The sequence below is a fragment of the Suricata suricatta genome, chromosome 4, assembly GCF_006229205.1.
Source record: "Suricata suricatta isolate VVHF042 chromosome 4, meerkat_22Aug2017_6uvM2_HiC, whole genome shotgun sequence".
Classification (NCBI taxonomy): Eukaryota; Metazoa; Chordata; class Mammalia; order Carnivora; family Herpestidae; genus Suricata; species Suricata suricatta.
This window is the reverse complement of record NC_043703.1, coordinates 14,768,459-14,784,208: the sequence shown is the minus strand read 5'-3', so window position 1 is coordinate 14,784,208 and position 15,750 is coordinate 14,768,459. Positions and strand designations below refer to the sequence as shown.

The 15,750-nt window shown below is 46.5% G+C and overlaps 1 protein-coding gene across 1 annotated transcript in view; it reads right to left on the bottom strand.

The window, feature by feature from the left end:
- Nucleotides 1–15,750, bottom strand: part of ABCC4 (ATP binding cassette subfamily C member 4) — a 204,316-nt gene that overhangs the window by 34,206 nt on the left and 154,360 nt on the right. The window contains exons 25-26 of the mRNA XM_029938444.1: nucleotides 15,323–15,514; nucleotides 7,204–7,359 (exon numbers count right to left, since the gene is read on the bottom strand). Of these exons, the coding sequence (XP_029794304.1) occupies nucleotides 7,204–7,359; nucleotides 15,323–15,514 (348 nt within the window). The remainder of the gene's footprint in view (nucleotides 1–7,203; nucleotides 7,360–15,322; nucleotides 15,515–15,750) is intronic.

Genomic DNA, 15,750 nt, shown 5'->3' with positions numbered 1-15,750 from the left:
AGGCCGAGCTCCAGGACCTTCAGGAGGCCCTACTAGCCACCAGCAAGCTACTGCTAGCATAAATACAAAAAAGTGACGTTTTCAGCATTTCCCACTGCAAGAAGGTCCCCACTTAATTCCGTACAGTCGATCTAAAGGGATACAGTAGGCGACTGCTCATGTTTAGTTTGCAGTTATCAGAAGAAAATAAGTTTAGTAAATTAGAATATTTTTCTGTTACAACATGCCGAGTATGTATTTCACAGCGAGCATGACCTCGATCAAAACTTGAACGAAGAGAATGATTTATGAAAACATTAACTGAATGAAGCTGCCTCTTTCTTTAAAACCAGCAGGCAAGTTGCTGACAGTCCCTGCTTTATATGCCCGTGTGTCCTGCATGCTGCTCGGTTTGGTTTCTATCCATTCCACTTTCATCCACTTGCCAAGTAAGAAACCACTATATTATCTTCAAAAGGTGAGAAAAAGTACTCACAGGAGACACATACTGCAAGAGCAATAAGGGTCAAATTAATTATCATTTCTGATAGATACTATTACTTAAAGTGCCCACCTCCAAGCAATGAAGTTAATAAACTGATCTTATAATGAAGAAGTGTCGTACAAAACTGTTTGCAGGCAGAACATCTCAGTGTAGAGATTTACGGAAGGACATACAACCTTCATGGAAACATATACGCTAAATCGATTAGCCTAAGTGAAACCTTATTTAGTAAGAGTTAGCTGGCATGAGGTAGTTAGGTAAAGCAATGTTCTTGCTTGGGGGAATATTTTAACTGAAACATTAGTATCAAGCCCGTTGGATTTTTTTTTTTTTAATCAGTGTAATGTCAACGTTTTTTAAAAATCTTTTGTGCCATGTTCAGTAAATTTTTCTCCTATTCAAGCATACCACAAGTTCGTATCAGCCAGGGGACCCAAAAATGGCCACGTCTGAATCAAAGCATTTAGCGTAGTAAACCGATAACCCCTCAACACACCGGGGAGACTGAGGTCCTGTTAGCCCTTATGAGCACGCTACTGGAAGACAAACCCCTCATTATCCTAAAAAGAAACCCTAGCCCCTAACCTTCAGAAGCTTAAAACGACCCTGGTCCAAGACAAAACCCATACAAGTGGTTACAAACCAGGCGGAGAAAGCACAACACTTCCCAGTACCCTCATCCCTCCAGCCCCCACCCAGGAAGCCGTCCTCTCCTAAACTATGTCCTCCAGAGTGGCTGCTGATTCCAGGCGTCCTCGGAGCTACATTTTCATTTCTGAGCTGAGGAATTAAGGGCAGCTCATCTCCCAGTTGCAAGACTGAGACAGTCACCTGAAGTAGCTTTAAATCTTGGTTTCCTTTTTTTTTGTCTCCCTTGTTTTAAATCCTGTAGCCTCTGAATGAACTGATGGTCATCCATATTCAGAAGAAAAGAACATTGTTTGCCAACAAAGGAAAAAGAATTTAAGTCCTGTAAAGTCCTCTTTCGGTACAGAAAGGTCAGGAGCTCCGGGGAGCAGTTCCAAGGGCTTTAATGAAGACTTCAGTGTCAGAAACAAAAGGCTGACTGCATTAGGCTAGAATCCAGTTGTATTTCTTTACTAGTAACAGCATACCACCTCTTCTCTCTCTGAGTTTTTTTTCAACAAGGGGGGGAAAAAGAGAAAGAAAACCAGGTAATAATGAAGAAGTCATAAAGAGACAGCTCTGGTCAGCCTTTTCCAACCTACAGAGAATAACTCAGAGAATAGAAGAGCGGGGTGCTTAAAAATACCTAGGCTTTGCTTTGATTTTAAAAAGTCTATTAAATATAAAAGGCGAATCTGTTTAATCATGATAAAGACGGTAGCTGTTGATCTCTGCCAACCCTTGGGGAACAATCATAAATAATGAATTTGCATGGAATCACTTTTCAACTGAAAACATTTTCTTGGTGCCAAAAGGAAAGGGGCCTTAGATGTAGAGAATCCATCCAAAAAAGTTTTGAAATCCATTTTTCCAGATCCTTTCAGATAAGCAAGTTGATTCCCTAAATATAATCTCATCTTGCTATTCTCTTTGCTGAACGTGTTTAACTATTTCGGGTCATGCGCGCAAAGGGGGTGTCCATTTCGGCTACCCATTCCGTTTGAAAATTATTTAGAAAAGTACTTTCATTTTTTGCTTCCACAGAAGCTGTATAAACATTCTCAAGCATACAGTGTTTGTTTTTGTAAAGCTCCCTGAGGGATTGGCCCCCGAATGTCCCCACAGCTCCCTTGCCTCTCATTCCCAGGAGAGGGGGATAGTTCCTGCTGTCACACCTCTCCCACTTGTGACTGCTCACGGCGTGGTCGGGAGCGACAGAGAGGGGCCTGGACGGCAGGACCGCCACAGAGGCTCACGGCTGTGCCAGGATCACAGCAGGCACAGGGCCAGGGAACAGGGCGCAGACCCGGCTCACCTAAACCGGGAACTCCAAACAGCAGGCCTTCCCTCTGCTTTGCAGAGACTGCTCCAAAGTCCCGAGTTCCCTAAATCAGGGTGCGGAGACTCAAGGACATTGTTTCCTAGTCGTTTTGGGGGAAGAGAGGTGGAAGTTGTCTGCGCTACAGACAAGTCACTCTAAGGGCCCCCGCCAACGGCCGTTCCCACCTCTGCAGCCAGTTCTACTGCAAAGTGAAAGGGCTCCAGCGAGGTAAGATTTTGCGTTTTCTCCTGATGCCAGCCCATTACATGTAAGTGAATTAACCCCTTTTCCTAAACTCATTTTCTTTTAGTGCTGAGTGTGCCCTGATTAACTGTGCCAGCAGCCTTTGTGTCCTTACTGGAAATCAGGGCCAACTAACCCTGCAGGGCTGCTAGGAGAATCAGGACCCCCACTGAGGCTCCAGGTGTGGGGCTAACATGCCACAGGAGTCCAGCCAAATAGGGGACACTGAGGGACAGTGGCTTTCAAGCTGCAGGTGCAGCGAGTGGATCAGGGAATCAATTTTGTGCCTCATGACCATCATGTTGTCTTTTCTGGGGCTGGATATCGTAGAGAGTATAGAGTGCAGAGCACTGAGAGGAACCATGTTTGGTGGGTGCCCGTGTCTGTGTGTGTGCACGCATGTGCACGTAGGGCGGTGACACACAGCACGCAGACGGTGCACTGCGCTCACCAGTGTGCTCTAGTCACTGGCGGAGCAGAGAGCTGCTGGAGAATCTCCCAAACCTGAGCAGAATCCCGGCTCCGCCTCGTACTCATGAAGTGGGCTAGACTTCTGAACGGGTCAGATCAAGATAACCATGGCACTGTGAGGATAAAAGTGGAGACAGTGGGGGAAAAGGTGAAGACACGTGAAGGCTTCCACAAATATTAGTTATTCCTACTTGTGTAGCTTGTCCAGGATTACAAGGAGCACAGGAGCAACAGAACTGAGAGACACAGCCTCCGGGAGAGCTAAAAAATATCCAGGCATGGGGGGGCGGGGGGGGGGCAGGGGGGGCGTGGAGAAAGAATGTCAGGGGCTCCCGGGGCCCCACAGAGTATTAGAGGGGCCCAGGGCGGTGGTCAGGAGAGAGCAGGTGGGAGGGGGCCCAGAAACCAAAGTGATGTTCTCTCTTGTTCCTTGTGAGAAAAACGCTGATCAGCTTCTGTTACACTTTAGCCTCGAATTCCTATTGTGTATGCTTTTGTTTCACTCTTGAAATGTACAGGAATAACCTGGTTTGTGAGATAAGCAATAGATGGAAAGGAAATCACCTGGGACCACAAAAACATAAATAGAAATTAAAGAACAAAGTCCTTCTAGAACCTATTACTACTTTTATGTAAGTAACAAGAATACCCAAAAGGCTAGTGCCCTGATCCTTAGTAATGATAGTTTCTAAGAGCAAGGCATTGGGCCACAGACATTTTCTCATTCGGTTAAATCTTCCTGACAAATCTGCGAGGCAGCAATTACTAGACCTGGTTTAAGGACAAGGACGCTGGAGCTTGGGGGCCAAGCGACGACATCAGGGTCACACGCTCACGAGACTGAGCCAGAATAAAAATGTGGGTCATGTTAACATTTGGTCAACGCTCGTGAAGAGTCTATCCTGGCTGCCTCCTGGAAGATTCCCCGGGACCCTTTACACATCACGCGGTCTCTCTAGACTCTCTTTAATCAACAAACATTGCCCCTTAGAGCCAAAGGCACACAAAGTGAGAAAAGAAAGGTTGTGTGTTTACAATGGTTGGTGATCACTATCTCCATGGGTACAAAGCTTAGCACTGTTTTGTAAGCATGCTCTCCAGAGTACCTACCAAGAGCAGCTCCCCCCGGAGGAGGGTGGGAAGCTATGGAAGAGAACCAAAACCTGGTAGTGATGTCAAGGTGTACTTAGTCTTTGCTCAGATGTGCTTCCAAAACATTTCTGGTGGAGCCAAGAATCATCCAACGTTATTTCTTTATTTACACAGTTCTTTTATGTACACAAGCATCCAACCATTTCTTATTAAGAAGCATTAAAAATAACGCAGGACGTGTTCCTAGGTCCTTTCATCCAAGGACATGAAAGTACTTTCCAGGCACGCCCATTGTTTCTGCTCACTAATCTCATTTGGCCCATTTCAGAGATAGTACAACCAAAATACAAAACTTGGGAATTTCAAGCCTTTATGTTCTACTGTAGTCGTGATGTCCTGACTCTAACAGCCAGAGGGAATCTTTAAATACAGGGACCGAATGTGCTGCAAATTTCTTTCCATTTTTCCTGAAAGGGGGTATCTTTAAAAAAAAAGGTTTTTTTCCTAATGGATAAAGTAGGTGAAAAGGATGAAGAGGTGACAGATGGGAAAAAGGTGACCGGATGGTAAGAGGACTGACTGTGCTGGCCATTTCATAACTATATAAATACCAATCCCTGTGCTGCACACCCGAATCTAATACTGTATGTCAATTATTCAATTATCTTTAAAAAAGGAAAAAGAAAAGCACAGAAGCATCAGGGATAGGAGAGCTACAAAAATTTTTTTAATTGTAGTAAAATACACATAACACAAAATTTACCACCTGAACCATTTTTAAGTGACTAGTCCAGTGGTATTAAAATGTATTTCACATCATTGTGTAGCCATTACCACTGTCCATCTCACAATTCTTTTTTAAAATTCTAAACTCTGTACCCATTAAGCACTAACTCTCCATCCCTACCCCCTCACCAGCCCCTGGCGACAACTATTCTACTTCCTGTCTCCAGGACACTGACTGTTGGGCAACTCATGTGAGTGGAACCATATAGTCTTCGCCCTTTTGTGACGGCTTATTTCACTGAGCGTTAGGTCAGAGTTCTTCTATGCTGTAGCTCAGTTCAGAATTACCTTCCTTACTCAGGCTGAATGACAGTCCACTGTGTGAACACACCGCACTTTATCCAGTCACCTACCTAAGGACATCTGAATCGCTTCCACATTTTCACTCTTGTGAATACTACTACTGTGAATACGGGTGTACAAATAGCTCTTAGAACTTGTTTTTGATTATTTTGGCTACAAATTCAGAAGTGGAATTGTTAATATGATACAATAATTCTATATGATCTTTCATATGTGATTCTATTTTTATATTTTTGAGGAAATTATTTTCTCTTTTCCATAGTGGATGCCATTTTACATTCCTACAAGCATGAACAAGGGTTCAAATTCTCCCACAAACTTCCCAGCACTTAGTGTTTCCTTTCTTCCTTCCTCCCTCCCTCCCTTCCACTTTCTTTCTTTTCTTCTCCCCTTCTCTTTCTCTCAATTTTAATTTTTTAAATTTTTTTTAAATTTATTTTTGAGAGACAGAGACAGTGTGAGCAGGAGAGGGTCAGAGAGAGAGGGAGATACAGAATCTGAAGCAGGTTCCCAGCGCTGAGCTGTCAGCACAGAGCCAGATGTGGTGCTCAAACCCACGAACCACGAGATCATGACCTGAGCCGAAGCCGGACGCGTAACTGACTGAGCCACCCAGGTGCCCCGTCTCTCTTTCTTTTTTAGAGTAATCTCTTTACCTAAGGTGGAGCTTGAACATATGACCCCAAGATTAAGAGTCACACACTCTACTGAGCCAGCCAGGCACCCCAGTGAGTCTATTGGAGGGTGAAATGGCATATCATTGTGGTTCTTAAAGGGGTATCCTGATTTAAAAAAAATTTTTTTTAATGTTTATTTGAGAAAGAGAAAGCGAGTGAGCACATACATGAGCAGGGGAGAGGCAGAGAGAGAGGGAGACACAGAATCTGAAGCACACTACAGGCTCCAAGCTGTCATCACAGAGTCTGACATGGGGCTCAAACCTACTAACTGCAAGATCATGACCTGAGCTGAAGCTGAACACTCAACTGACTGAGCCACCCAGGCGCCCAATAACTTCTGAATTTTTACTGAAACTGAACTGATGAACCACAGGAACGAAAGGAGTTTCTACTGTGTATAATCCAATCTCTAGAACGTTTCCTGAAAGTCACACTTCTATTAAGAAGCAGAATAAGGAAACAGAACCAAAGCCCAGAAAGAGATGGTCAACTGCACCCTCCCTCATCACAGCAGCCGGAACCTGGGTCTGGAGAAGCCCTCCGAGGGCACTGGCCCAGTCCTCACAACGGCTCTAGGAGACACCTTTGTGGGAGAGGAACCCGAGGTCCAGAGAGATGGGCTTCCTTGTCCTGTATTCTCACTATTCTCCACCGCTTCCTGGTTATGATCATTTACTAAGGGCTAGACTCAAGTGTCCCCAAAGCATCCATATACACAGTAATTCTCAAAGCCCAGCAGTTTCACAGAAAGCCCTCCATGGAGATAATTACCTTTGAAAAGTTACATTTCCTATAGCAAAATTCTATCATTAAAGCATTTAAAATCCATGTTTCCCTACAGAAGCCTCTCAAGTGCGAAACCAACCGTTTATTATGTTCTCTTCCAAATGATGTGGTTATCAGTGGATAACTTTTTGACACCTAGGAAAGTTAGAGTCCAGAGACTTCCCTGAGTAAGCTATTAAATCACAGACACACACAGACACACACACACACACACACACACACACACAGATGCAAAAACAAAACCTGGTATCCAATGAAAATACTTGCCATTAAAAATATGCTCTATGGGGCAAAAGGATCAACCCATCCAACTTTCTTCTTAAAAAAAAAAAAAAAGGCAATAAAATTAAAAGCAAGCAAGCTTCGGTCCCCTCACGGACAGAACATCTGAGGACGTTCGGCTTGCTTACCTGAGGTATGATGGACATTTTCTTCCGTAAGTCGTGGAGTCCAATTTCAGTTGTCAAGATCTTATCAATCCAAATTTTACCTTCCGGTTCTGACAATCTAAAGAGGGCCGAGATGAGGGAACTTTTTCCAGCTCCTGTTCTTCCCACAATGCCAACCTGCAAAGAGATCCAGGAGGGATTAAGAAGTAACAAAACACAATATATTAGGAGCAACTCCGGTTGTTGAAGACAGATTAAGGAAGTTCTATACTGAATGTTGTCCAAAGGAGTTTCTCAACTTTGGCACCGTTGACATTTCAGGCTGGGTAACTCTTTGTTGTGGAGAGCTGTCCTGTACACTGTGAAATGTTTGTTCCAACCCCTGCACTCTACCTACCAGATGCCAAAAGCACCCCCCAAATGGTGGCAACCAAAAATGTCAGACATTAACAAATGTCCCTTGTGTCCCTTGGGTGGGTGGGGAAGACTGCCTCTGATTGAAATCCACTGGTCTGAAGAAAAGTTAAAAACAATACAATCAGCCTACCAGTAAGGAAAACACAGCAATCTACTAAGTGGTTGATAAATAAGTTTTAAAATTAGTTTTATTCCTAGTGTCTGGGTATTTTGAACCTTGAGAATTTCTTGGATAATTTTATAGAGATGTTGACAAATCAGAAGCATACATAAACAGGTTATCATTTTTCCAGAATTCTACCACTTAAGAGGTGATATTAATCATTCTCTGGTAGAGTAACCAAATCATTTCTGGCTATTAAACAGCTGGTTACATTCTGTCTCAAAAGGAAACATCTTAACAGGTTAAAATACAAGTCTCAGTGTCTTCAAAACCAGTAGCCAGTAGCTAAAATGCCCTTAATGAGGTCATCCTCATCATCAACAACACAAATAACATTTGCTATTTATGTGGGGCCTTTCATCTGAGCAGTTCAAAAGGCATTTTACTAAGTAATTAATACTCACAATTACCCCCTTGGGAAAGATACGTGTCCAGTATCAGTCTGGTTATTAGAACCAAAGCACAGGGGAATTAAATGCACTGACAATAAGATCAAAGAATCAATATAAAGCAGGTAAAATGCCGGTCAGGAACGAAACTGTATTATACAAAATTGGTTTTCAGCTGTGTGCACTGAAACCTATATGCAGAAACTGGCCTTTTCTTTTTTTCTTTTCTTCCAACCTAACAGCTTGCCCAACTACAAATTCCCTGGTGGGGGCTTCCCAAGAGATGATATCATCTAATCTAGGTATCTGGAATCAGTGACAGGCATAGGACATGCTTTCAATCATTTGTAAATTTTTTAAAATTCACAACTTTCAACAGAGAAGAACCTTCTGAGCACGGATTCTATGCTGGGAACTTTACGTATTATCTCATTTGAATACTTCCCAAGTTTTAAAGCTTAACGTGTACCATCACTGATGGCATTTCAAGAAAGAGCCCACTTTCATAGAGACAAACCCAAGGGAAGTGGCTTCACCTTGGTTTATAATCTTTATAGCCGTTTTGTACCTTATGGTAGGTCCTCATTTATATTTCCCAGGCGAGTCATTCTCTACTCACGGGTACGTCCTAGTATACTAGTGTCTACACGCGTGGCTTCCGTGTATTTCTCCGTGTTCTCAGATGTAAATCAACATGTACCCAGATACAGGCAAGAACTGGGTCTCTGAGAACGTGTGGATGTTCCCATGCTAGCCTCACAACGGAAACTGATCTCTCTGTGCAAACTGGAACACTTGTAGACTTTTGATTGAGGGCCGGGGATATGACAGGGGGCAGAGGCCCGCCCACAACCACAGGTCTGCGATCTCCACACTCAATAAAGTGTTTTTAAAGATAAAAACAAAAAGGTAATTCAAAGAAAACCTGGTTTTGGCTATTCCCCTCTACTGTTCGGTCATCAAAACCACAGTTCACCAATGGGCTGTGTTGATTTCTCAACACCAAAGAAATACCTCAAGATATTCTTATTTTAGCTGATTCGCAACTACCTCCATATGCTTTCCCAACTAGGTTCAGGCTGGTTCCTGACAACCACGCCAGCACATTAGACATCTGTACCTGGATCTCACTTTCTAGATCAAATTCAACATGACTAACACACAATTTCCCACTCATAACAGCTGCTTTTTCCAACTTCCGCATTTTAATCTCACAACTTCCTTCCTGGGCTCATGGGCTGAACACATTCATCTTACAGCTCTCTCCTAGTCCACCTAGGTATCGAGCCCTGAAGATGCTACCTCCACAACATTTCATGACTCAGTCCCTCACCTGAGTGCAAGGCTGCGTTACCTTTATTTTTCTGAGAACGAGCGAGCGAGCGTGCACACAAGGGGGAGAGGGGCAGGAGGAGAGAGAGAAGGAGACTCTTAAGGAGGCTGCAGGAGCCGGATGTGGGCTCGATCCCAGGGCTTTGGTATCATGACCTGAGCTGAAATCAAGAGTCAGACACTCAACTGAGCCACCCAGCACCCCTGCATTACGTTTTAAAAAACAAAACTCTTTTCTTGACCCTAATCAGTGCAAATGGATGTAAAACTTAATAAATACTAGCCATAACCCTAGCACTTCGGTTTCAAACCATTCTTTAGAATACATTTTCTTTCTGGACATAAGTGTATGCATGTGTTAAGATACAAGTTCATATATTTACATAAAATGAGATTAATATGAACATATTGTAGTAATCTGTTTTCACTTAATATTTCAAGAAAATATTTTAATGGCCATATAATATTACCGTACATGCGATCGTTTTTTTGACAAATGTTCTATGTGGGGACATCCAGGCTGTGTCCGATATTTTGCTGTTCTAAGTAACTCTGTGTTAAAAGTCTCTGAAAACAACCCTCGTTACTTCCTTAAGATAAACTCTCAGATGTGGAGCTTCCAGGAAACAGGTATGAAGGCTTTCAGAGGGGCCTGGGAAGGACTGCCAAACCGCCCCCCAGAGACGGGAGCCCGTTTTGGCCTCCCACCTGGTTCCCTGTGCACTCAGGCACTGGGGCGGGACAGTTTTCATGAACGGATTCAGTCTGACTCCAAGAAGGGGACTCACTTTCCCCATTACGACTCGCTGGTGGAAGAGGTGCCTACCGGCTCCCCCCGCCTCTTCCCACTGTGGGTCACGGGCGCTCACCTCTCAGAATGAGCTTCATTGGGACAGCTCCCGTCATAGGAAGTCCCTTCTATGGAAATGTCCCTACGGACTCTCTGTCCTTAACCTCCAAGAGTCAGCTCCCTCGAGGTGACCAGGAACGCCGTGAGGATGAAACGTGAGCATGTGTCCCACACACCTGGGAATCCATAGCCTCGCATGGTCCCCACTCGCAGATCAAGGCATCGCGCCTCTGCTTACCCCACTGCCACCACCCCGAATGCTGCTCCCGTGTGTGTCCGCCTGCTGAGAGCCTGCCCCGCAGGCCACCAAGTCTACCTCAGATGCCTAATTCCTTGGAAATGCTCTTCCTGCTCCCCCCAGGAGAGGTCCGTCATCTTTTTCTAAGCTTCAATAAAAATTGTGACCGCCTTCTGCCTTATTTAGTAGCCATTTTTATACAACTTTCTTTCTTCTTCTGGGATCTGAAACGATTCATCTTTGTATTATTTGTACTACACGTGGTGTCCTGTGCCAAATAGGCGTTTTGTACAGAATTACGGCGTTTAAGTCAGGATGGAGAAATTCATGGAAAATCTACTGCCACCCTGTTGAGGTATAGGATAAGCTGGACAGAGAAGACAGACATCGCAGCAGATCCTAGAACCATAAATACTAATGCAAATGGCCTTGCCCTCATTTTCAGGGGCAGACAACCTATGCACTACAACTGGTTATGGCCATTCCACACAATCGTCGTCCGAGCATTCGTCCTGTGAGGGCCTTGGTGCTGCGTGTCTCATCTGGTTGGAGATGCACAACCTCAGAGGACCTATTGTTTTCATTTTGCAGAAGAGAGGGCGGAGGCTTAGTAAGATTAATTAGCTTGCCTGAAACCACAGAGTCCAAAAGGAGCAGGACTGACTCAAACTCAGGTCGGCCCGCCCTTCGTCCATTCTGCAGGTGGCGACTTACCACGTGGACGGCCTGACACCACGATACCAGCCTCTGTCTGGCTGGGGAGAGGTGTGGCTGCCATCAACGAACTGGCCCAGCCCACAGATCCCATCGCCTGACATTTATAGCATGATGTGGATACAGGGGCATATACTGTGGTGGGTGGGACCAAAGAGCCCACAGCTCTGACAAAGAGCTGGTATCTGTGGTCAGGGGGGCGAGTGGTCAACACGAAGACCAGGTACCTACAGCTGGGGCCAGGAGAGACACACGGGGCACCTGGCACACAGGCCAACAGACCTGCTGCCCGCCTGAGGCAGTGAGGCGACTTTTTCATCCCATCAGGTGGTGAAAGGGCCTCAGATACATTGCTACACGAGGCTGTCTCTGACTCGAGGCCCAAGCAGGGCCCAGCCCCGTGCACTCCCGCGAGTCCCTGGAGGAGGGTGTGTGGGGAAGGCACACAGGACTGCTCTCTATGAGGCAGCCAGACTACACTGAAAAGACAAATACATGCATAAACCTGGAGTCACACAGAATTAAATGCTAAGGTAAATTCATGACTTGCAGAACAGAGAAGTAAATAAATCAGCAGGGTGGTAGCATAGACCTTTCTAGAGTGTCATGCTCAGTCACAGGGGGTGGGATAATTCATGAGCCCAATTTCAAACTGTCGAAGGATATTTCCTAGAAATCACGAGCTAGCATCCCCCACAGCTGCCTCTGGGAGACAGGACTTTACTGGGGCGGGGGCTTGTTCAAGGGCAATTCAGGGACAAGAGGGCGGGGTGGGCCTGAGAGTCAGCATTTCTAAGATGCTCCCAGGTGACGCAGGGCCACAGCCTGTGCGGCAAGGAATCCGGAAGTCAGCAGGGAAACGGAGGCAAGCTGGAGTGAGGGGAGGAGGTCTTAAGAAAATACTACGCAAAAAAGGAGAAAATGTAGGAAACTAATATTTTTTTACATTACAGCAGGGTCTAGTACACATCTGTAAAAGTGTATTATCCACGTTAATAGCTCTGAGCAAGAAAAAAAATAACAAACCAAAACCAATCTACTTCTAGAGCTGGAAAATGCGTTAAAATGGCCCAGTACTCTTTAAAACGATCAAATCAACCACAAAATCATTTAAATGAAAAATGCAGCCAGTGTTTAGAATCTTACCAGGATGCCTAGGGGGCTATTTACCTCATTTTGGCTCTTTATTTTTACTTGCTTTTTTCTTCCATGAATTAGAAACCTGCTTAGTACCTATTACGTTTTCCTGTTTCCTAGAACTCCGGGGAATCTGGACAGTGAGGGAAAAGCTGGAAGAATAAAGCACTGATTGATTCTGCTGTGTCGGCACATTCCCAAGTGGTTGTCCCCACAACAGCTGTTCCCGATCAAACCGACACCAAAGGGCAGGGGCGGTGGGGTCCCCAAATAACAGGGCTGGGGAGGGTGGGCAGGAGGAGACCTGGGCCCTCCCCAGGCAGTGAAGTCACTTCAGGACTCTGCAGTCTGGATATGATCGCCAAGGACACACACGGAGCTGACAGTGACATCGTCAGTGTCAGAAGTTACTGCCGTTATTATACCAATCTTTGAATACGATCCTCACACCCAACATTTCAGAATCTCCGATGAGCCAATGATTTGGGGGTCTTAAGACTAAAAAATACAAACCCGTTATGTTTCTAAGTTGTACTACACAGCTTCTCAGGTGATTCGTAATTTATGTCTTCAAGGGAAATTAAGATGCATGCAAATTAACAGAATGACACTTGGAACATGCACTATGACGGACACCCTGTCTGGGAGGAAGCCAGCATCCCTGCTGGTGCTCCCAGGGACAGACCTTCATTGGGAGCGACAGCGCACGTCTTCCCGAGCCCGCAGCCCTCTCCTGGCTCTGCACCTGCAGCGAGCCCGGAAACAAGCAGGAGCCGGCTTCTGCCGTGTGGCTGACTTACTAAAGCTGCCCCCTGAGCATCATCTGGGCTTCAAGTTCAACATTAATTTTTCCATGTTGTGAGGGTACCGTCATTACGTTATGGCTACAGTCCGCTAACGGGTCTGCGGTACAAAGAGCTTGAAAGCGCATTCTTCAGGCATTTAACCCATCTGGGTAATGGGCTGCTGACAGGAGCTGTGTAGGAAGGCTGCTGATACCGGTCGCCTCACATCTACATGCTCCTCCCTCACTGCCCCAGCCGGCAGCCCCCAGGCACGCACTGTGTGCCCTGCGGGATGCCACTTTCTGGAGGCACAAAGGTGAAGACAGGGTGCTCCCTGACCTTCAGCCGCCTCAGGGTCCTGTGAGACACAGGCCCCACGTAACAAAGCAGGAGAGTGCCGCCTTTTAGGTTTTAATTTTAATCTTGTTTTCATTGTGGTGCGATGCACATAACAGAACCCCGACCAACCCGACCATTTCTCGGGCACACAGCTCAGTGGTGTTACGCACACTCACACCGTGGGGCAACCAGCCTCCAGGATTCTTTGTGCCTTGCAGAACCTGAACTCCGTCCCCGTGAAACGCTCACTCCCCATTCACCGTCTCCGAAGCCCCCGCACCTGCCTCTCTACTGTTTGTGTCTACGGATCAGAGCAGGCTAGGATCTCAGGTCAGCGGAGCTTCATGGGCTCTGGCCTGTTTTGCCCTCGAGTTGATTTTGTTTAGCATAGAACGTCCTCGACCTTCTTCCCGTGTCAGAATCTGCTTCCTTGTTAAGGCTGCGGTACTGCATTGTGTGGACGGACCACATGTGCTTACCCACCCATCCACGGATAAACAACCTGTGTTGTTCCAGTTCAGGCGTTCTGAATGCAGCTAGAAACACAGGCGTGCCCTCCCCACGATCTTCAGGGGCCCCTGGGTGGCTCAGCAGGTTGAGCATCTGACTCTGTTTCAGCTCAGGTCATGATCTCACGGTTTGGGAGTTCAAGCCCTGTGTCAGGCTTCGTGCTGACAGTGCAGAGCCTGCTGGGGATTCTCGGTCTCCCTCTCTCTCTCTGCCCCTCCCCTGTTCACACACACTCTCTCTCAAAACTATAAACATTTTTTTTAAATGTATGTAAGGTGCCATGGAAGAATTAAGGGTCTCATAGAGGCAGAAACGTTAGAGTCGACTGAAATGAGGAGACTTTTACTTGCCAAGTGACAGAAGGGAAGGGCCTCCCCTGAGGCAGAGGGGCAGGGTGTGCACGCTGGGGACAGGGGGTGCAGGGGACAATGGGAAAGCCCCAAAATACTCGTGGCGGGCAGGGGGCATGGTGCAGGTTCGGAGTGGAGGCTGGAGAGCTGGTGGGGAAAGAGCTTCCCACAGCCTTGTCTATTCTGGTTTCACGACTTCTTCAAGAGCCTGATCTGGTCTGGGATGAGGGACCCAAGGGTCACTGCTGGCGCCATGAGACACTGGGAAGTCTGGGTCACACACCTCTCAGCAGTCTTCCCCGTGTATCATCCCCTGTCCCCTTGGGTTTCCTTTCATCAACTTCAAGGGAGTCTCTGGGCCCTCAGGGCTGGGGGCCCTCGCTCTTGAGCCCTGACTGGGTCATGAATATCAGGCTCTTCTCTGGTGGCGGAGAGCTGGCCTGCAGCCCCAGCTCCAGCGGACCTGGGCCTCCATCTGGCTCTAGGAGCGGCCTGCCCGGGCTGGGGGCTATCAGGGGCCCTGTGTGTCGGAAAGAAACACCCTAGGGGTGGAGGACAAGGGGGTATGGTAACAGGAGGGCAAGTGTGGAAAGGGACAGGGACAGAGGGGCATAGACTGAGACTACCACAGGGAGGAAGAGGAGGATGTGAAAAAAATACAAAGACTCAAGGACAGACAGGAACAGGAAACTGAAGTGTGAGTGGCGAGGAGCTCCCAAATCTCAGGCATGAGAATTAGACTTCGGACAGTGTCCTGGGTTAGCCCACCAACCGTCACGAGGAAAATAATGCTGGTGTCCCTGTCTGGGTCAGCTTTCAAGAATGATTTACTGGCGACATCATCCAATCTCATTTATATCCACGGAGACACAAGGCGCCCCCCTGACACAGAACCAGAAAGCCGGGTTACACAAACCTTTTCCCGTGGTTTAATGAGTGCGGTCACGTGCTTCAACACCAGCGGTCCGTCCAAACTGTATGTGAAGTTAACATTGTCAAAGACAATCATGCCTTCCTGGGGCCAGGTGGGCGGAGGGCGGTTCTGATACTCCCAAGGGGCCTCTTTCTCAAGGTCTGTATATTCAATCACCCTTTCTACAGAAATCATCTGAAAGACACAGGAGACCACACGGGTTAGGAAGGGCGGTTCTCACCCATGTTACGAGATTGTGAAATGAAATGTGCTTCTTTGACACTAGCTGGCTAAGGGTATCTCAGGTGTCAATACCCCCGAAGGACATAATTTACACACCTGTTCACAATCTTGTAACACTTCACCTGTGGCTACTTCCTTCAGCATTACATGAAAACTACAAGAGTTTGAGAAGTAAATGCTGAGATTTT